Source organism: Nannobrachium achirus (assembly GCF_963921795.1).
Source record: "Nannobrachium achirus genome assembly, chromosome: 12".
NCBI lineage: Eukaryota > Metazoa > Chordata > Actinopteri > Myctophiformes > Myctophidae > Nannobrachium > Nannobrachium achirus.
In genome coordinates this window covers 25,219,587-25,241,758 of record NC_137832.1, presented here as the reverse complement: position 1 = coordinate 25,241,758, position 22,172 = coordinate 25,219,587, and the positions used below count along the sequence as shown (strand labels likewise).

General features: G+C 44.0%; 1 protein-coding gene across 1 annotated transcript in view; it reads left to right on the top strand.

The window, feature by feature from the left end:
• The window catches only part of txnrd2.2 (thioredoxin reductase 2, tandem duplicate 2), a 32,763-nt gene extending 10,805 nt beyond the window's left edge, over positions 1-21,958 (top strand). Inside the window, exons 9-17 of the mRNA XM_080739105.1 lie at positions 1,323-1,342; positions 1,628-1,719; positions 1,880-2,054; positions 12,304-12,440; positions 14,511-14,606; positions 15,700-15,792; positions 18,548-18,619; positions 19,347-19,444; positions 19,821-21,958. Of these exons, the coding sequence (XP_080595231.1) occupies positions 1,323-1,342; positions 1,628-1,719; positions 1,880-2,054; positions 12,304-12,440; positions 14,511-14,606; positions 15,700-15,792; positions 18,548-18,619; positions 19,347-19,444; positions 19,821-19,944 (907 nt within the window). The 3' untranslated portion in view covers positions 19,945-21,958. The remainder of the gene's footprint in view (positions 1-1,322; positions 1,343-1,627; positions 1,720-1,879; positions 2,055-12,303; positions 12,441-14,510; positions 14,607-15,699; positions 15,793-18,547; positions 18,620-19,346; positions 19,445-19,820) is intronic.
• Positions 21,959-22,172: the final 214 nt, after the last annotated feature.

Sequence of the window (22,172 nt, the reverse complement as noted above, 5' to 3'; positions counted from 1 at the left end):
AAGGCTCAGCCGAGTTGTCAGGCTTCAGTGTTGTGGGTAGGGATGGGAAGATATGAATGTCATATCACGATTATTGTGACAAAATAAATCGAGATTTACGATATTATCGCGATGATCAAAAATAATTATCCTGGGGCGGAACATGATTTGCCAAAAAATAGCAGATCTACAAGCTCACAACGCGTTGCAACGCAAGTTTACGCAACGCGTTGTGAGCTTGTAGATCGGCTATTTTTTGGCTATGACATTTGATAGAGAGTGAGAAAAAGACTGTATCAAGTACGTATATTATAAGTACCTTTTACCAATAGAGGGTTTAAATGGTACCGGATATGCAGCTCGGCAAATAAAAGGTGAATTGATCCCAGTGCATGACGGAGGACAATATCACGATAAATGAAATCTCCACGTTACGATTATCGTGAGTGTTTTTTATCACGATAAACGATAATATCGCTTACCGTCCCATCCCTAGTTGTGGGAGGAGAGACCTGAGGATGGGAAAGGGGAGAGGATTGAGTGGAGGAGGCATTGATACAAGGCCTCGTCATAGAGTATGTGAGGGTGACATGCCTCACTCAGCAAGCTGATGTGTGGACTTGAGCCCTGAACATGGTACAGCCCATCCTCTGGGATTAGTTTAAACGCTAGCAAATTAGCCCTCTTCAACACCAAGGATCGCAGCGCAGGATTAGAGCCATGATTCACCTGGACCACACACACCCACTCACACACACATTGTGCACACGCAGCACACACCTATAATGAAAGTGTACACGCATCCACCTACTGTGTATTCCAACATACAGTAATACACACACACACACACACACACACACACACACACACACACACACACACACACACACACACACACACACACACACACACACACACACACACACACAGCACACTCACACACACACAGGCGTACTCATCTTTTAAGTTCAATACATGTACTTTAATCAAAGCAAAGACATGCCCATATGACAGATGCACACATAACACCTGTCCACACACATCAGCACACTCGCACCCATGTACCCGTGTCAAAAGTGCACAGTCTGCACACCTAGGCCAGGACACACACAACTAACTGTGTGTCCCCCACTTTAGCGTTTTGTTCGCACTTCTTCGCTTTGCTCTGTGAGTCGCATAGCTTTGTAATTCATCACCTCCGTATGCCTCCCGTTCAAAGTCAACAACGTTGGTGTTTCATTTGGACCATTTGCCAAAAGTTACTGGCATGCACACTACCTGTATTTTGATTGTATTGTTATTTCTTCTGCTAAAGAGGTTCTCTGTCTTTGTATGTTTTGCAGGCTTGTTATTGGAGCCAGTTGTATCCTTTTTGTCTGCAAGGGACCCTGGCCTCTTAACTGGCACCAAGAGTTAAGAGTCCAAAAGAATGGTAGCCCACACTGCCAGGTTATGCTACACTTCAGTCCTTAGCCAACAGGAGTACATACTACGGTACATTACTGAGACAAGCATCTTAACCACTTTGTCATTGATGTAAATGTAAATTCAGATCACTCAGACACTCGCTGTAGAGTCCTACAAACACTGATGTGTTTCCCAGGTGAAACCAAAAAATATATTCTATCCTGAACTTGGTTTTGCTCAGATGTGGCTCTTGAGTGTGCAGGCTTCCTGACAGGCACTGGCCTTGACACCACGGTCATGGTTCGCAGCATCGCCCTCCGGGGGTTCGACCAGGTACTGCATCTACCAACCAGTGCATTATCCACATAACACAGAACATTTGATAAATGACAGAACCTTAATTTATAAAACTTTAGCCAAGTACACTTTTATAGGAACGATCAAGGTTTTTGTTCTGAAAGACATGGTACATTGTCTCCTATTGATTGTGCAGCAAATGGCAGGTCTTGTGACTGACTATATGGAGGCGTACGGTACCAAGTTTGCCTGGAAGTGTGTTCCCAAGAGAGTGGAGAAACTGCCCTCAGGAGCTCTACAGGTGACCTGGACAGACACACAGACGGGTAAAGAAGAGACCAACACGTATGACACCGTGCTGTGGGCTGTTGGTAAGTATTTGTTTAATTTGATCATTTTACAATGACAGTTGGAAAGAGTCAAACAGTAGGTGGAGTGGGAACCGGTTCAATGTCTTCAACCTCTTCTTGTCAAAGTGTCCTTGAGCAAGACATTGTGCCCCTAACTGCTCCTGATGAGGGTGGTACCTTGCTTAGTCGCCTCTTCTGTCGTTGTGTGATGGTGTTTGTGAATGAAACTCGCACTGTAAAGCACTTTGGATAAAGGACATTGTGAATGTGATATAGAAATGCAGACCACCTGATATGGAGACAGTGAAGGAATGACACAGGGGGCATTAGGTCGTCGGCCAGAGCGTGCATAACACACTCATTGCGTGACGTGGCAGCAACAACGTTCATATTTCTGTGTGCAGTGCACACATGCGCTCAAACTTTATTGTTGATCATGTGTGATATCATGAAAGCATTTGTTTTCGCATTGGTAGGTCAGAAAAAAAAACATTAGAATGGCAATTTCAGCTTTCAAATGTTCATTTTATTTTTCACTTTCGAATTATTTTCAAATCCCGAATTTTGTTCTGACAGCACTAATCTCCATCGATTGCATAGAAGGGACAATGACTGGCTGACTGACAGAGATCTCCATATGAGCAATTGGTCATATCGGTCGGATCTGTGGTGCGGCGTAGATATGAGGGTTGCATAGCATGGCGACCCGGACCTCTAGTACTTTAAAAAAGCCCCTATCCTAGGCTTTCACATAGGATGTATACAACCTGCTCTATCTTCCTCTGACGTGTAACAATATACAGTGTATATGTGACTGAAATACAAGACTTGTGTGACTGCACTCCCCTCATCTGGCTGCCATACGTCTAATTGTCATCGTCAATATAGTGCTGTGTCAGCAGATGAGCAGAGGAATCAAGCCTGAAAACAAAGTAATAAAGGCTGAGTGATAGAACCCCGGGGGAAGTGTTAATCACCCCAGCGCTTGGCTCCCTGGCTCCCCGGTTCGGAGAAGGCCAGAATGGGGCAGGATGCACCCAGGCACAGGGTCACCTCGTTCCCTCCCTTTGTTCTGGCGCTCTGGGCCTTCCTGCCCAGTGCCAGCCCCTACGGAAACCAACCCTACCCTCTCCACCGCATCTGTCACTGCCATGCCTGACTGGTGTCCCCTGCCTGCTCGCACCGTCCTCCCTCCCCCTCCCCTTCCTCCGCGATCCATTCATTGTTCTATCATTTCATTTCTCCCATTCTGCCAGTGGCGTGAGTAAACAATAGGGGACATCCGTCTGTCCCACGGCCGCAGGTTTATTTGCGTTTTAGGTCGGGTCCCAAAGACGGCGACCGGGTGGCTTCCTAAAGCCTGACTACCGGGCTTTTCAGGTCCTACATGTCCGTGGCATGCGGCAGAGACACGCTACCCAGAGTAGCTTTGCGTGTGCAGTATATGAGATGGTGGGCCCGTGTGCGTGTGACAGCGACAAGGATATATGTGACCCCAGTGGCACAGATGACGTTCTTTCCTCCCATGGATGAATTCCCACAATGCCCCAGCCATCAGCACTGGCACCGGCCGATGTCAGAATAGCGTGCGGCTGGTACTGAGAGGGACATTTGCGTTTCGTGTATAGTATGCTAAGTAAGGTGCGTTGTCATTCATGCATCATATCGTGTGACAAAGTTGGTTTCCTGTATCCTTCATAAGAGAGCAGGGTCATTGAAAGATGCAACACACCCTCATACTGTAACTCTGCAACCCGAAGGTTACTAGACCTTTAACCTAGCTGTGGAGTTGTTGATTGTGGACGTTATGGTTTCCTCAGAAGATTATTCCTCTGTGGAGACCTAGCCAACGGAGTAGCATCAAGACAGAACCATTCACATACAGTACATGTACTTTAGGCTATGTTGCAGACATAAAACATGTAACCATGTACAAAAACAAATAACAATTACACAACATGCATACAATAATGTAATTACAAAAAAGATGCTCACCTTTAACCAATGATGTCCTATTTTATGTTCCCTTGTACAACAGTGTTGTGCAGAGAGATCTACAAGCTTATAGAGCTACATTTTTCACAATTTATTTATTTTTATAGTTTTTTTTTAATTATATTTCTATATTTATTTTATAGATTGCCAGGTTGAAAGTGGTTAATCATAGAGTTACCCAATAACATTGGCTCATCTTAACTCATTTTGTGCTCCAGAAATGAACAGATTAAAATGTCCAGCGTGCCTCTCGCTGGCTCCATAAGCGGCCAGTCTCTTATTTTGAAGCCCAGAAGTCGATTGCGTAAACACTTCCGGTTTGACGTCATCACGTCATTCACCGGAATCGCTCGTCGTCAACATGCCGTTGTGTAATGGCGGATTGTTGCTTTTCAACATGTGTTTTATTAGCGAGATTCTACTGCCATCCTCCCCTTTGAAAGTGTTCTTTGGAGATAATGGACATTAAAGATGAGATTCCCCGTCTGCCTCCATGTTATGGGATTACTATTTTGTGCACATGGATCCGTGATGATGATGAATCGGCGAGGGCGATTGTGCCAGGACCTTCCGCGCAGCTACAGGGTAGGAGAACCGCCGTTACAGTAATAGAGTACTTTTCACGAGTATACTCGGGATCGGCACCATATGATACTCGAGTATTTTTCAAGAGTATTCTCGGGATTGGCTACAAATGAGTTAAAATCGTCTCATATAAGAATCGAGTTTAAAAAACAAACAAACCGTCTGTTTCTTCCGAAAACTGTACTAATTCGGTGACAGTAACATTAGCGTTTTCACGCCATCAGTTGATTCTTCATATCCATAAAACCACCATGATCATTGGTTTATTTTTGGAACACAATTCTCATATGGCACGATATGAAAAAAGTGCGGGGGAAAAACAGGACCCAGGTAGGATGTGTAAATGACGTCAAGACTTCGGTCCTCTATATGTCAGTCATATAAATATTGGAGTTTACAATGTGCTTCACAAAACTATAAAATGTAAGGAACAGTAAAATGCACCATCTTCCCTTAACACGCTCCAGTGAGAGCGTGCATTGACGTGGCCTCTCCTCTTTGATGTGTACACGCAGGAGTTATGAGAGTCCATGACCTCTTCCTCTTTACTTTGACCTTACACTAGAGGCCGGGGCGGGGTCCAGGGGGGGTGCGCTCTGTGGACTGGAGGTATTAAAGTTACAGAGCGGACCACAGGGACCATACCGTCCCAACACGGGCCCGTCACATCCTTCTCCCTCTTCCCCCCTCCCGTCCCCTGGCGGTGTGGCCAGGTTTTGTGAGTGAAGCAAGAGAGCCAGGTCTACAAAGACGAGCCCAAAAGAAGCGACCAGTTGTGCCACTTGAGCCCTATTACAACAGCTATTTGAAAATAGCGGATCTACAAGCTCACACGACGTGTCGCAATGCCACTCGCTGTGAGCTTGTAGATTTGCAGATTTGTAGAACACCGGGTCCTCTGACAAATACATTTTAATTTGGGGTTGCTTGACGTGAGAACCACTGGTTGAAACATCAGGAAGCAAGCCCAAATAATAACTACACTTCAGAAACAACAAGCCCCCACCACCACCAATATTTACGAGCAATTTGACAGAAAAACAAGGCCATATAATAAGCAGACTTGGCAACACTGTCCCCTGGCCCCCCAGGACCACTCCCCTGTCCAGGTGTTGCTGCAGGGAGGCACTAGGAAATTCCTACGTTTCCTGTCTGTGTGTGGACAGTAGGCCTACTTCCTCTTCTCTGTACTCAGAGATGTGATTATAATTGTTTTTTATGACTATTTTAATTGTGCATTATAATTAATGATGTATTATACATTATATAGCACTAGCAGCCAGCTCACGCTTACTCTCAAAATAGGGATTGATTATTAACCAATTATTTTATTAATCATTGATTATTATTTTGGATTGGATCGATTGTTTGCCTACCTTTTTTTAATACATTAAATTAATTTAATTTAATTCGTTTTTTGTTGATTTTTCCCCTTTATTTTTATACAGTATAGTATGTCTTAAACCTCCTCTGTAAAATTCAATTGTGTGTGTTTTTTATTTCATTTTTACAAATATAATATAAAGATGCAATTATGATGATGCTCACCTCCGGTACCCCGCATACATCACTAATGATCATATTCAGTCAAAGCCTTCCTCTTTTTCTTGCTTTACACTCAGCCTTTTACAATAAAGATAATACTGGCTGCTCTCCTTTTAAGAAAAACAAGACTGAGGGCCTTATCTAGATAATCTATGGCGCAGGGAGCAATTGTGTCTGAGGGGTGTCTACCTCAATTTTGTTAGTTTTTAGTATATCATGGTTGTCAAGTGGAAACCTTGTATGCACAGCACACACCGCAAGGTGTTGTGTGCTTGTAGATCTGCTATTTTCACTAGTTTTGTGCGACAGTCTTGTATGATAAATGGTAAATAAATGGTGCATTTATATAGCACCTTTATCCAAGGCGCTTTATTCACCCATTCACACACACATTCATACACCGATGACAGAGGAAACCATGCAAGGCATCAACCAGCTCATCGGGAGCAACTAGGGGATCAGAGTCTTGCTCATTAACTCTGGGGGAGCCCGGGATTGAACTGGGAACCATTCAGGAACTCTCCGTGTTCTAAGACGGCAACTCTACCCGTGAGCCACTGCCCCTCCTATGATGAAGCAGGGCTTTGCTTTATGAAAAAAAAAATACACTTTTGAAACTTGGAGATACTGTACAAGGTTTCTGCCAAGCAGTGACGATATGGTGTTTGGGACAGAGGTGTTGGTCAGACTGACCGACCCACCGTCATCAACATCCCAAAACACTGATAATTGTTATAAGTAACAATATATTGTCCACTTGGATAATCTTGATTCAAATTTGAATCCAATCTGTTTGTCAACCATAAAGCTACTGAATGATGGAAATGATATTTTTTTCATTTTATCCTTTTGTCGAAGTGAAAATATTGGAATGTAGCTCTTCCAGCAGCATCTGTTTGTTCTCACTCTCTCACCAGAGAAACGAGTCTCTTTAGTCTCGAGCCAGCTCAAGTCATTACTGAGTCATATCTTAAAATCCTTTTTGGCACAAGAAAGAATGTACAGTACAATCAGTTATTAGCGGCTTCTATAATCTATTTCCAAAAAAAAGAAGGGAAAAAAATCCTCTTCCCCTACTATTTATTCTTTTTTTTGCTTTTCTTTTGTCTTTGTTCATTTGATTGATCAGATAAGCAGTCGACTCTCGTTTCAAGCTGGCGAGGATTGTTTTGGCTAATGAGCCTAGCGACTCAGAGGTTTCCTCCCTAATGTCACAACAGGCTTTGTTCAGAAAGACCTGTCTATCAAACTGTGTGCATGCGCGCGTGTGTGTGTGCGCGCGTGTGCACGCACATGTGTACGCACATGTTTATATACGTGGTGAGTGTGTGCCTGCACGTTAGCATGCATGAGTCCGGGTATGTGTGTAAATATGTGACTCGTAGCACAGCCCATACCAAGCGCCTTATCAGCCTAACCTCTGTTGTTGTGTCCGTGCCACACAATGGAGCTGCAGTTTCTGCAAGTTACACCAAGTGACTGGAGACAGGCAGACAGGAAGGTCCAGCGATGCAGAGAGAGAGTTGATGATAGGATTGTTAACTAGGCCAGTGCCTTGAAGCAGGCATTTTCAAACTGACTGCGATTTTCACATTTTGTTTAAGCCATGGACCCTCATAGGGACCCTCATATGAAAAATCGGCCTCCTGGTAGCACCATAACAGGCCGATATGAAAAATGTTGGGGCGGAGGTTCTGCTCTGTTCTCCAGGGAGTGTGTGTGCACAGTTTCATGTCGGGCCAACGGTGCTGGAGATTAACTGTACACAGACGGATGGACACGGGGACGGTCGGACAAGGCAAAATCATAGTCTTGGCCACGCCTTCGGCCTTCTGGCAGAGACAATTAAACTATACTCTTCAGTGCGGCCATAGCTGAGTGTGTAGAGAGTCTGGGAAGATATGTTTTTCCTTGGATAGGTACTGAAGAGGGGCTTGTTACCGCAACAAGGCAGTGGCGAGTTGCCCAATTTGGCAAAATGCAGTGAACGGAATCGTTTATCCATGGTCCCCTCTCTTCCCTGTCATCTGTACCCCTCAACCGTGCTTTCACACTCCTCCATTACCTCTCACTCTTTCTTTCTCCCTCAGTCCCTCCCCATCCTTCTCTCCTATTACACCAGCTATTTTGCTCTATATACTCCCACTCAATCTCTCCCCTTATACATCTCTCCGTCTCACACACCCTCAACTCTCTGTTTCTCTTTTTCCATTCCCCCTTGCTGTGTTTCTCCTCTCCTACTCCTCTTGATCCCCCCCCTTCTGATCAATTTCTCTCTCTTTCTCTCTGTCCTTTCCTTTATACCACCCATGGTGTGGTTAAGGACGGGTCTAAGGCCCGTAATGGAGCGGGGGGGTGGAGGAGGGCAGGAAGTTGTTGTGCGGCTCCAGCCAGGAAGAAGGTCTCGGGGGTTTTGTTGTTCTTGCTGTTCGATAGCATCTACATGGGTACCTCAAGGTTGGTGGTGGGGGTGAGGTGGGGCGGCCATGGGTTTTGAGTAAAGGAGGACGTTCTCATGGTCTGTCTCCGTGGAGACGGTGTGGCGAGATGGACAAGTGTCGACGGCGTCAGTCAGCCGCCCCACAGGAAGTGGCAGAGCTGACAACTAGGGTTTTCCCAACGGGGCTGATGGGATATCGGTCCCCAGACACTCATTATTCATTCTGAGACTCCTCTGCTCCCTGCTCTCTCCAACACCCCCACCCCAACATGGTATCCATAACATTGCTGGATAAGAAATATCAGACAGGAGCAGTGGAATGTCATTATTCAACAATTGGCCTCCTGTATAGTGTCTGTTCCCACATTGGATGACTGTTATGGATGCATTACTTGCATAATACTTCATGTGAGTGAAGGTGTCTAAAGCAAGCAAGACTAGGAAACAATGCCCAAGAGTAACACTGTCCCGTCATCCCAGGGATGATAAGACATGTATTTGAGGCAAACAGAAATCCTCCTAGTGACACAGTTGGGGCAGAGAGAACTTTTGATAATGTCTAATGAGCCGAATGTCAGTGCAAATTCCACAGCCACTGGAAAACAGTGTGCATCTTCAGAGTGCTTCCAGCACTAGCATCTCTCCCTTTCTGTCTCTCACAATAACATCTGGAGTATTCATTTATCTCTGAAAGTGTAACATCTCTCCATCTTTCCTATCTGTATGTCTCTGCTACTCTTTAGTCTCCTTATCTCTTTTTCCCTCCCTCTCTCCCAGCTGGGCAGATGCTGTTTTCTTTTTGAATAGCTGGATAAGAGATAAGACTATTGGACTGAAGCAGGCTTAACAGTACACATGCCTTTAAACCTGAACGGTGCTGCATGTATCAGGAACATAAATCCTCCCTTTCCCCAATATCAGCCCTTTGATGTCTTTTTTCCAGCAGAAGTTCTGTATGTTATGGATGTTTGGAGAGTGCATGTTTACCTCCAGCATGTTGTCCCCATGTCCACCTAGCCTAGTAAACTGACTCCTCCAATCTTCTTGTCCACCATGTTGGGAGTTACAACAATTTTAAAACTGATGATGTTCTCATCTATTCCTCTTACTTGCTGTATGGTGATAGGTTGTGCCCACATTTGTCATATAATGTGAACCCCCTATATCTGATTATATCAGGTATTTATTTACTTACTTACTTACTACTTGTATGACATCGATGGGCATTCCAAGCTTCTAATTGCTAGATATACATTTTTGTTGTTTGATGGGGGAGTGGTGAGACAAGACGTGCCATCGGAATATCGAGATTTAGCCATTGTGGGCGCGATCCCCCTGCCATCGGATCTCTGTGCCATCGGAATATCGAGATTTAGCCAAACCTTTTTCTGGCATTTCACCAGAATTGAATGTGTTAACACATATGGTGCCAACCCCGAGTTTCCCGAGTTTGTATTGGTACTAGTGCTGTGCCAACCCCGAGTTTCCCGAGTTTGGAACGTTTTTGAAAAAAAAAAAAAATTTATTTTTTTTTCAAAAATGTTTTTTTTCAAAAAAAAAAATTGGACCTCCAGAAATGTATTAGGCATGATCGCGATCGCGAAATTGCATGTTTAACCCCCATACCAACCCATTCTTTCAAACATGGCAGCCATGTTTGTTTACATCTGAAGAAAACATAATGGCCCATAAATCATGAATGCCTGAACGGATTTCCAAGCGGATTTTTTTGTTTGAAAGCTGTGAACAGCATCTACACACGTGGTGCATCATCTAGGCATGGGCGTGCACTTTTTACACACTGCACAATTACATGGAAGTCTATGGTAACCATGGCAACGCGGGACATTGGCCGGAAAAAATCATTGCAACATAAGTGTTAAGAGTCTCTCTCTCATTGGTTATGTGTAATGAATCTATAGCTATAGTTCAGCCCAATCATCTAAGCAAATGCCATGAACGTTTCTTTTTTAATCGTGCAAAAATTAAACAGACTCTCTTTTTCATTGTCTGGGCTGAGGCAAACAAAGACAATGCAGTAAGTAGCTATGTGAGAAAACCGAAAAGTAATCCATGAGAAAAAAAAAAACGTTTTATTCTTTCAAGAGTGAAATAAAGTTACTACACTACAAGATGACAGCGGAAACATTGTGGTTGCTTTAAAAAGAAAAGGCCATCACCATTCATCATATATTTTACATTGACATATTCCACCTAAAGCAGATGTAAAATAATACTAATTGCGACCGTAGGTCGCACTTTACTATCAAAACCACCACAAAGTGTAAGTAACTCCGTCTGTCTGTCAGTCTGTCTGTCACACCTCACACGTCACACTTTTTCCCTGCTTATATCTCCGCAACCGTTGCCCCGATCCATGCCAAATTTTGCACACACGTTCCTTGCCTGCCAAACTACAACCTCCAAGGACCCCCGGAGCTCCAGGGACCCCCAGGTCCCTGGGGGACCCCCAGATGTAAAAAATGACCAAATGCGCAAACATGACCAAATGACTACCCCAACGGGGCTGCTCACGGGGAATTCCCGGGGACCACCGACTCCTGGTGCTCCAGAACGGATGCAAAAGTGGTGGCGCCCCCAGTGGAGGACCCCCTACACTGCAGCTCACATAAAATGCCGTAACTCCGGCTAGGAGCGACCGGGACAGCCGGGGCCGGTACCTATTCGTCCGCCTTGCCGGCGCGGAGACCCCACCCCTCATTTCTCACATGGCCCTCTTCTAGCGCCACCATGAGGCCGATTCTTGCAAAACACATTTTTGGACACTGCTCCTACAATTTTCGCCCTAAAATCACGCAAATCGGTACACAGTATGTCTACACTCATCCCATCAACATGAATCTGTCCCATATAGCGCCACCTCACACGTCACACTTTTTCCCTGCTTATATCTCCGCAACCGTTGCCCCGATCCATGCCAAATTTTGCACACACGTTCCTTGCCTGCCAAACTACAACCTCCAAGGACCCCCGGAGCTCCAGGGACCCCCAGGTCCCTGGGGGACCCCCAGATGTAAAAAATGACCAAATGCGCAAACATGACCAAATGACCACCCCAACGGGGCTGCTCACGGGGAATTCCCGGGGACCACCGACTCCTGGTGCTCCAGAACGGATGCAAAAGTGGTGGCGCCCCCAGTGGAGGACCCCCTACACTGCAGCTCACATAAAATGCCGTAACTCCGGCTAGGAGCGACCGGGACAGCCGGGGCCGGTACCTATTCGTCCGCCTTGCCGGCGCGGAGACCCCACCCCTCATTTCTCACATGGCCCTCTTCTAGCGCCACCATGAGGCCGATTCTTGCAAAACACATTTTTGGACACTGCTCCTACAATTTTCGCCCTAAAATCACGCAAATCGGTACACAGTATGTCTACACTCATCCCATCAACATGAATCTGTCCCATATAGCGCCACCTCCAGGCCGATTTTTAAAAACACATTTTTGGACACTGCCCCTACAGATTTTGCCCTAAAATCACGAAAATCACTACACAGTATGTCTACACTCATGTCATCAACATGGATCAGGAAGATTTTGGCAAAACACATTTTTGCCCTATTTGTGGAGATAAGTGACCTACGGTCGCTTATCTCCCGATTAGGGAGCCTTACTGGTAATAAAACTTTAATATTTGGATGTAAACACATGTATTAATCCTCCTGTGGTTTTCCTCCTATAGGCAGAGCCCCTGAAACCAAAGCTCTGGGTCTGGACAAGGTTGGCATGCAGCTCAACAACCACACGGGCAAAATACTTGTTGGTGACGATGAGTCGACGTCCGTGCCCAACATCTATGCTTTCGGTGACATAGGCGAGGTAGGTGTCAAATGCAAACGTCTAACAGCTTATGTCACAGGAGAGCAGCATAACACCCAAATGTTTGAGTTGGTGTGTTTTTGATTGACTGGTTTACAGTCTGATGAAGACCGATAGTGGTAGGTAGCGTGTGTTTCATGACCCCCCGGCGCCGCGAAACCTATCCAAAACACATGCCAGTTGATAGACACTTATACCCAAAGTGCATGTAACTTACAGTACTGTGAGGGGATACGTTTTCGTCTGAACATTATCGGCGTTGTCGGATGGAAACCTTGTATGTCCAAGACATAAAAATGATTTAAAATAGTGTAAATAGCCGTTCTACAAGCACACAACGCCTCGCATCGCGACGCGTTGTGTGCTTGTAGATCTGCTATTTTCACTACTTTTGTGCCACACTTGTTTTGTATGATGAAGTAGGGCTTTAATTTACAGGGGAAAAAACATACACATTTGAAACTTGGAGATACGAGGTTTCTGCCTGACAGTGACGTTATGTTGTGACGTTCTTTTTGATGGCGCAAGGTTTTCATCCAACCACAGTGACGTGAACGTTAAACAGATTGCTGACTGATGGACGAATATGGAGTTCCATTCAAGCCACAGTAGCCCAAATAAGATCAAATGATACTCCTGTGTTTTAACCTGAGCCAGCTATGTTCATACCAGCTCTACCTGCTGGATATGGATATAATGTCAGGGATGTTTTCTTTTTCTTTTCTTTTTTTTCTCACCACAACCAGCTGTGAGCTTCCTTCCTGCCTCCCAGGCCTCGACACGCACACACACACTTTCTCAAACACACACACCGACACAGAGACACATCAGTGTTTGACTGACGCGCTGCTTTGATGAGTCGTACGTAGCTTCCATCTGTCTGTCAGCTTTTCACAGCGGCGGGAGGCTTCTCAGAAGGGGGGTTGGGTTGGGTTGGGTTGATATCTCAGTCGATGTGTCCGGGCACTTTGTATTTCTTTTACGTTCTCGTTGACACATCGAGACACACCTGCAGAGTGCCAAGAAAGGCATTAAAATTACGCAGAGAGTGGCTGGCTGGTGTATAACCCATTTAGGTCTAGGATTATTGAATGCTTTTTAACTATTGAAAAATAGCAGATATACTGCTAATAGATCTGCTATTTTTGAAAAAGTCGTGAAAATGTGTGCAAATCTTTGAATATATGTATTTTTAAAGCGAACGTTTGTAACTAAAATTTTGCTTCTGGGGGGGGGGGGGGGGGGTCCCCGGGACTAAATATTTTGAGATGGGGGTCCGTGGCCAAATAAATATAATTTTGGGGGTCCTTCACATGAAAAGGTTTGAGAACCACTGACATAGTGGTCTCTCAGGAACAGACTAACTGAGCTCCAGTTAAGTGAAAAGGACCTTTTCTTTGACGATGGCTGGCCAGATTGCTGACATGTAAACATAGGTTTTTTCCAAAAATCTTAGAAGGATTCAAAAGACACTTATAGAATCGGGTCCAAATTCAAATTTTCACGATTTTTCTAAAATAGCAGATCTACAAGCTCGCAGCGCGGCACTCGGTGCCGCGCTGTGAGCTTGTATATCTGCTATTTTTCAATAGTTAAAGCATAAAATAATGATACACAATAGTGTGTAGTACCCGTTCTAAAAGGGATAAACAAGAGCTGCAAAGTGACTGAGATACCACTACATAGTGGCCCACACCCATCCGAGAGGGAGAACGCACGCAGGAACACACACTGCATACACAAACAGAAACACACACTTAACACACAGAGCCGCGGGAGATGTCTTGAACAACAGGATGTGTGGTGGTAATTTAACAGGTTGCTGATGGCTGAAGTCATGCTTTTAGAATTGCCCCGAAGCCCTTCTACTCACAGTTAGACTCTGTCTGTGTCGGGTCTAACAGTATCGGTCGGGTCTAACAGTATCGACATGACTGTCTGCGTCTGAGGTGTGTAACTGCGTGCATGTGTGCGTGTGTTTGTGCGCGTGTGTGTGTGCGCGCGTGTGTGTGTGAGTGTGCGCGTGTGTGTGTGTGTGTGTGAGAGTTTAACCCTGTCTTGCGTTTACAGGGTCGGCCAGAGTTGACCCCCACAGCTATTAAAGCGGGGAAGCTCCTTGCGCGCAGGCTGGCGGGACACAGCAAAGAACTCATGAATTACCACCATGTAAGACACACACACACACACACACACACACACACACACACACACACACACACACACACACACACACACGCACACGCACACACACAGTACACGCACATACAAACCATGTGAATGCACATGTGCTTTTGTGGACATACACAAATTATACCTCAGTCAGTGTTTGGAAATAATGTTTAGTGTTTGTAGAGTACCAGATGGACGGGGTTTACCGCATCAAAACAGACCACATGTACTGTGTGTACACACACACACACACGCACGCACGCACGCACGCACGCACGCACGCACACACACACACACACACACACACACACACAGACAAACACACGTGTACATGACATGTGCATAATCTGCACACATGTAAGACATTTTGTGAAAATGTATCAAAAGGTTACAGAATAAAAGAAAACATACAAAATATTAAGTCTATAAGAATTTTGATTGACTGGAATGAAGGCTTGGTATAAACAAATATAGTCGCCATAATCCTGATGGACCCTATGACTCACTGAAACAGGTATATACAAACAGGCTGTGTACGTACACACGCACGCACGCACATGCGCACACACACACACACACACACACACACAAACAAACATGTACAGACATACGCACTGAGTGAACATGCTGATACATAAACAGACATACGCACAGTGGTACATACAGTAGGCACATGCATTTTATGGTGAGTAGTACGCTCGCACAACATTCACAGTGTGAGGATATCCCTCCATATGTTTTATGCTTCTGTTTAAGTTCAGACTATTTATGGTCTATTGTGGTGGAAGTGGCTAATTTTGCCGCGGAAACTCACATCTTTGCTTTGACCCACGTTTAATTGAATTCTGTTCATGCTAAGTAGAAAAAGCTATGTTAAATTGTGTTCGTTTTTTTTTTTTTTTTTTTTTTATCAATTTCTTTTCTTTTTTTCTATGCAATCCAGAATCAATTATGAAAATTTGTGTTAGATTATTGAAGTATTGCCATTTTTTTTTATCATTGCTAGTATTTATGCTGCTGTGTGTGTGTGTGTGTGTGTGTGTGTGTGTGCGTGTGCGTGTGTGTGCACGCGCGTGCGTGTGCGTGTTAGGTGGCTACTACAGTGTTCACCCCTCTGGAGTATGGATGCGTGGGTCTTTCTGAGGAGGAGGCAGAGAGCAGATATGGGAAAGACTCTATCGAGGTACTGGCCAGTAAACCCAACACATGGAGCCACTGTAGGCTCCACTGTACAATTGAACTTAATCTGTACACTGTCAGAGTTACACATTAACCCTAAGGATTTTACTGTGTACACTTACAGTACTTACAATGCTTTTTTACAAAATATTCAGAGATTGATCTGTGTGTATATTTTCAAACATTCTATTTTGAAAATGGTGGAAATAGCACATCTACAAGCTCAAAATACGTCAGTGACACGTCTACTATTTGGCGCCTTCTGAGCTTGTAGGTCGGATGTTTCCACTATTTTTTTTATAGTGTAATTAAATTATGAAAGTTATTTGTCATATTATGCCCTGTGCACAGTTTATTTACAAAGCCTAAAAGCCAAACAGAAGTTAGAAATGTATTTATAATGTTCTAATGTTCAACAAGGGAAGCGCAATGAAATCAATGAAAACGGGTGAAATAATCACAATTATTTGAGCGACAATTAATGGTTAAGTATAATGTCATAATGGTGACAGCCCTATATACACTCTACGCTCACTGACTTACTACTATGACTACTATTTACATCATTACCTTAACTCTTACTGTGCCAATCCCGAACTAGTTCGGCTTTATTTGTCCTTATCAGGGTGCCGATCCCGAACTAGTTCGGCTTTTTTTTTTTTTTTTTTTTTTGAGCCGGGCCGCCGGCCATCATCTGTTTACACGGCCCGCGAGAGCGTCGCGCCGCCGATATTTACCATCCACTCCAATGCAATCCAGGATCTTTAGAGCTAATTTTCTCTGTTCCATGTATATCCATTAGGTGTGCAAGGTTTAATCATGGCTAAATCGCCGAAAATAGGGCTTCTAAAATGCTTGGTAGCCAATAGCTAACTTCAAGCTAACTTCATCCAGTTCCTGTACATGCACAAAGGAAAGTGTTCAGTCGAGTCATGGCTGCGCACGGCTTGTGCATATACCAGCGCTTGTCTATGTAGGATTCTATGGCCATTGGGGCGCCCTCTAGTGGTGAAAAGGTGGCATTGAAAGAGTTAAGTATTGGCATCAAAATATACTTATGGAACCAAAGTAAACTAGTAGTGCTAAAATCTTTCAAAATGTGTTAAACTTTTTCGGAAATTGCTGGTCTACAAGCTCACAATGACTGGTTGTGAGCTTGATCAGATATTTTCAAACAACCTAAGAATAAATAATAAAACTTAAGGGTTTAATTTATGTTTTGTGTTAATAATCGGAATCTGTAATGTAACTAAAATGTCATGTAATTGAAGTGGAGTAAAAAGTACAATATTTGCTATTGAAATAAAATGGAGTAGAAGTTTAAAGTGTCAAAATACTCAAGTTTTATTAATGTATCTAACATTTTTACTTAACTTGTTAAAACCTTGAAAGCATCTGTGTCATTTTAGCGTCGGCTATTCAAAAATAGCAGATAACTGTTTTTGAAAAATCAGGAAACTACTAATTTAAATTGATTGGCCTCAGGTGTTAATGGGTTAAATAAATACAGTTCTTGAGTAAATGTACTCGGTCATCTTCCGCCGCTGAACGTTGTCCTGCTGATGTCTCCGCACACTCGTCATGCAGTTATGTTTCCATGAGTGTGCACAAACACACACGGCGGCCAGAGAGACGCACACACACACATCTGTGTACGTGCAGCTCCATGCCAGCTGCCAACTAACACCTGTGCCGGGTCAAGCCTAAACCGTTTAGCGGCGAGGTGGGGCTCCTGAAGCTTGATTGTCAGGCGAGCAGGAGGCCTGATTGAGGTGTGTATGGGGTGATGACAGGCAGGCTGTGATCTGAGGAGGCCCGGGCAGAGGAGCCGCACCGCCAGGCCCCTGACAGCTGCCTGGGCCCCTGTGACTTGTGTCGGCACGCTATCACTCGGGTTTAAAACGCAAGGATTGTGAAATGTGCATGTAAAATGTTATGCGATTGTCGTTGGATCTATTCGTTTTGTTTACAGCTATGTGTTTATTTGTGTTAGCGGTAAAACACAGAAGCGCCGGTGATTTAAAAGCATGGTGAAATGATTAAAGTTGACCAAACGAACACGGAAAGATTACTAATTTAAAGTTGGTTCTTTTTAAGGTTGACATTGAAAACAACAAACTAAAATAATACAAAGAAATTAAACCAGAGAGTTGTAAACACATCTGCCCTCCAAACAAAGACAAAATGAAACAAACTAAAATTCAAAAGAAGAATGACATGACAGTGAACCGGATAAAAGAATTCAAACTGGCTGACCTGTGTTCTATTTTAATTTTTTATTATTAATATTTTGCTACTTTTATGACTATATTGTTTGCTATTACTACTATCATGAATTTTAATTCATTATGACTCTGTAGGAAGTCAGTGTTATGTAGAAATAATTACTTTAATTGCAAATAGAGACAGATATTCCAGCCTTTCAACCATCATGAGTGTTTAGGTGTCTGTTAGGATTGTTTCACTTGGCGATGTGCACAAGTCTGAGCCTAGAGTGCAGCCAACATGAGTGAACTTGAAAAATACTGTACAAATAAAGTTTATTATTATTTCTCTCGTGAAAGATTGGTCGAGGTAACTGGGTTACATTTTCATAACTTTATATCTTTATTATAAAGTATAATGGTTTGTCTGAAGTGTGTGTATAAACGTGCTCCCTCCCCCTCTTTCTGTGTGTGTGTGTGTGTGTGTGTGTGTGTGTGTGTGTGTGTGCGTGCGCGTGCGTGTGTGCGTGCGCGTGCGTGTGTGTGTGTCTGTAGGTCTACCATTCTTTCTACAAGCCTCTTGAGTTCACTGTAGCTGAAAGAGATGGCAGTCAGTGTTACATGAAGGTAGGAATCTTTTGACAGGAATTACTTTGACGTGTTACATGATGGTTACATGACGGTTTAGGCTTAATGAATTATGCGTTTGCATAATAAAATGTGACATGCGTAGCTGTGACTTACTAATAATGGTTTGGTTGGAATGAAGACCTACTGTACATCATACTGTACACCCAGGACTTATGATTGATTAGACACCAGTGACGTCACCAGTGGTGGGGGAAAAGTACTCACATGTTATACTTAAGTAAAAGTATCAATGCTGCAATGTACAAATACTCTGTTACAAGTAAACGTCCAGAATTCAAAATGTACTTAAGTAATAATTAAGTAGTAAGTACAAAAGTATTGGCAAATTTGGCATCAACTTAATTTTCCAAAAGTAAAATGACTCATTATGCAGAATGTCCCATTTCAAGTTGTCATAATTTGTATAAAATCTTTTGAAAATAGCAGATCTTCGAGCTTGTAGATCGTCTATTTTCAAATGGCCAAAATGTATATAGGGCTGAAGTGCTTAATGTGTGTTTTGTAATAATAATCAAAATCTACTAAGAAACTAGTAACTAAAAGTATTCAAGTAGTGGAGTAAAAGTACAATAGGCTATTTGGATCCGAGATGTAGTGGAGTAGAATCAAAAGTATTGGAAATTGGAAATACTAAAGTAAATTACAGTACTTACAGTACGTAATACTTCTTAGTTACTTTACACCAGTGCTCTTGTGTCTCTAGGTGGTGTGTGAGCGGGCTGGAGACCAGAGGATCCTGGGCCTACACTTCACTGGACCAAATGCTGGAGAGGTCACCCAGGGTTTCGCTATGGGCCTCAGGTATTTCTGCTTTATTACTACTATTGCTCTTAACATTTCTGGCATTTATCAGATGCTCTTAATCCAGAGCGATAAGCAAGGACAGCACATCTAGGATCATCAGTCTAACAGTAGAATAACTTTTCCCTTTTGCTTTGAACATTAATTTATTATTTAAACGTGCGTGAACTCTGAATTAACTTCCATCTTGCCGTCCTCAAACTGGATACATCACACTTTGTAATTAAAATTCTAATTATAACAGCATCTCACTGTACGGTGCTTTATTAAAGCCATTCCCCTGCATTAGGGATGAATTAATGAAAGCTGACCCTCACACGCAGGTAACAGAAGTTGTGTGAATACATGAATGCCCTCTGTGTGCGTCTGTGTCCAGGTGTGGAGCCACCTACAGCCACCTGACTGAGACGGTGGGGATCCACCCTACCTGTGCCGAGGAGCTGACCAAGATTAACATCACCAAGCGTTCTGGCCTGGACGCCACAGTGACTGGTTGCTGAGGTTAAGCACCCACCCCGACCCCTGAACACTTATTGAGCACACAGGAGTCTCCAAGTGATGGGAAGAGATGGGATGGATAGAGTAGGATAGGATGGGATGGGATGCCAAAGACGTTAGGTCAAATTGTTAAGGAGGAAGAAAATGTTAGAGGCCACTTTATACTTTGTTGTAAGAAGACCACATCGCTTGCCACAAATAACAGATGTTTTCCTTTGTTTTCAATGAGCGGCACGGTCGTACCACAAAGTATAATCTTGGCTTTAAAACTGCTCACACGTTATCCTCATGCCCTGTGTGTGCAGTATGTCTACATTGTTTTTCTTCCTCTCCTTGACTGCCTGTCTCTTCCAATGGTGCTGCCTGCATAAGCCATAGTAGATTTTCTCTCTCTCTCTCTCTCTCTACCGTCATCCCACCCGCTTCCTCATCCCTCCTCCTACAAAGAACACAGTATTAGTTTGTGTCCCTTGCTCCTTAGGAGTTATTCTTACTCCTGTGAAGGTTGTGGTAGCTCTCATTCCCCCGGTCTCGGTGGCCCCAAAATGGCCTCTCGGTTCCACAGCGGTCTCAGGTTTTTCTGTGCACCTCATGTGCAACTGATCATCACCACAGGCAGGTCCCCCGTCATGGGCTTGTTGTTCGCTCCATATGAGCTAGTTCAGGTTAGTGTCAGCGCCATGTCATGTGATAACCAGAGAGTCATTATCCCATTTAGGCCCTGCGTGTGTGCGAGTGTATGTGTGCGTACACTGTATGTTAGCGAAAAGCTAACCGAGCGCAGAGCGAGCGATCAAGCGTCCTTCAAATAAACACGGTCATAAATCAGGATTAGAAACCGCTACTCAGGGGGGGGCACGTCAGGGTGTGTTGAAACCCTACGAGAAATGCGTCAGGACTCTCCGAACCTTTTTTTCCCCCTTTTTTCTGAATATATATTCTACAAATATTGTTGTTTCTCTGGCTGTACTTCCTGTCCATTAGTCTTGGAGGTGACACATGCCGTGCCTCCCTCCTCCCCCCCACAGCCCAGTCTCCACTCTCTCTGCATGACACTGATGGATGGCCATGGGACTGTTGCTGCAGCGACACAGCCCCGATTCCCATGGACACACACAAACACGTCAGTGGGCAGCCTGTCACTCAAGCCGAGGCCTGGCCAGAGAGCCCACTCACTTGATTTAAACCTCCTTTGCTGTCTCTGCTTCTCCCCTCCTCGCCTTTTATCTTGATCTGTCCGTCCCCTTGTCTTCCACCTTCCTCTCCTGCTCAGTTCTCTCTTTTCCTCCCATGCTGTCCTCCTTGCCTCACCTCACCTACCAGTTCTTGTTGGGAGGACAGTGAGGCCTCAGACAACCTTATCCCTTTTGTAGAAAAGTGACTCCCAACTCCAGTCCTAGTGACCCAGATGACTTAGTTTTCATTCTAACTATATAATCAGTCACTAATTTTGATATTGGACACAAAGTGAATGTCATTATTACCTGGAATACTAAAACAAGCAGTAGCTTTTCTTAACTCTAGATCTTCTAGAGTTTAGAACCCCTACTGAGTAAATTAGCCTCAGCTACAATGGCAGTACCAAATGTGACCCAAAGGTGGCACTGTTGCCCTCTAATTATTTTCAACATTATGTCGGTCAAGAGAGGATAAGGCTGTTGCTGAAGAAAACTATGAGGCTGAATGCATTCAAGTTGCACATTTAATCCCCCTATAATCCGTATAAAAGATATGCGCTTTTGGACAGAGTTGGAAAGCATGGGCTCTGCGTATTATCAGTGCCAAGCCAGATAAGAGGTTATCTGTTGTGTATTTCCACGTGCGGCAGCTTGGCCCTTAAGAGTTATCGCTGCCCACAGAGATAAGAGGTTTCTTTTTATTTCACTGAAGCGGCAATAATAAGTTATCCAAATTGTCAAACGATGAGAGCTACCACACATTTGCAAAGCTGAGAGAACGGGATGAGGCGGAGGCAGGGACATGCTGGGCCCCTGATTCAGCCCGGGAAAAAGAGTTGTAGAGGCCCTCATTGCGCGATATAGAGAGAGATCTTTCTCTATAGCGCTGCTGCTACTCAAAGATTTGCCATTTCACATCATGACAAGTGAGAAGCCAGTTGTCCAATTACATGAGTTATATTTCGTCGTTGTCGGGTGGAAACCTTGTATGTCCAAAACCCTTTGTTTTGTATTTATCATTTAAAAAATGAATTAAACTAGTGAAAACAGCC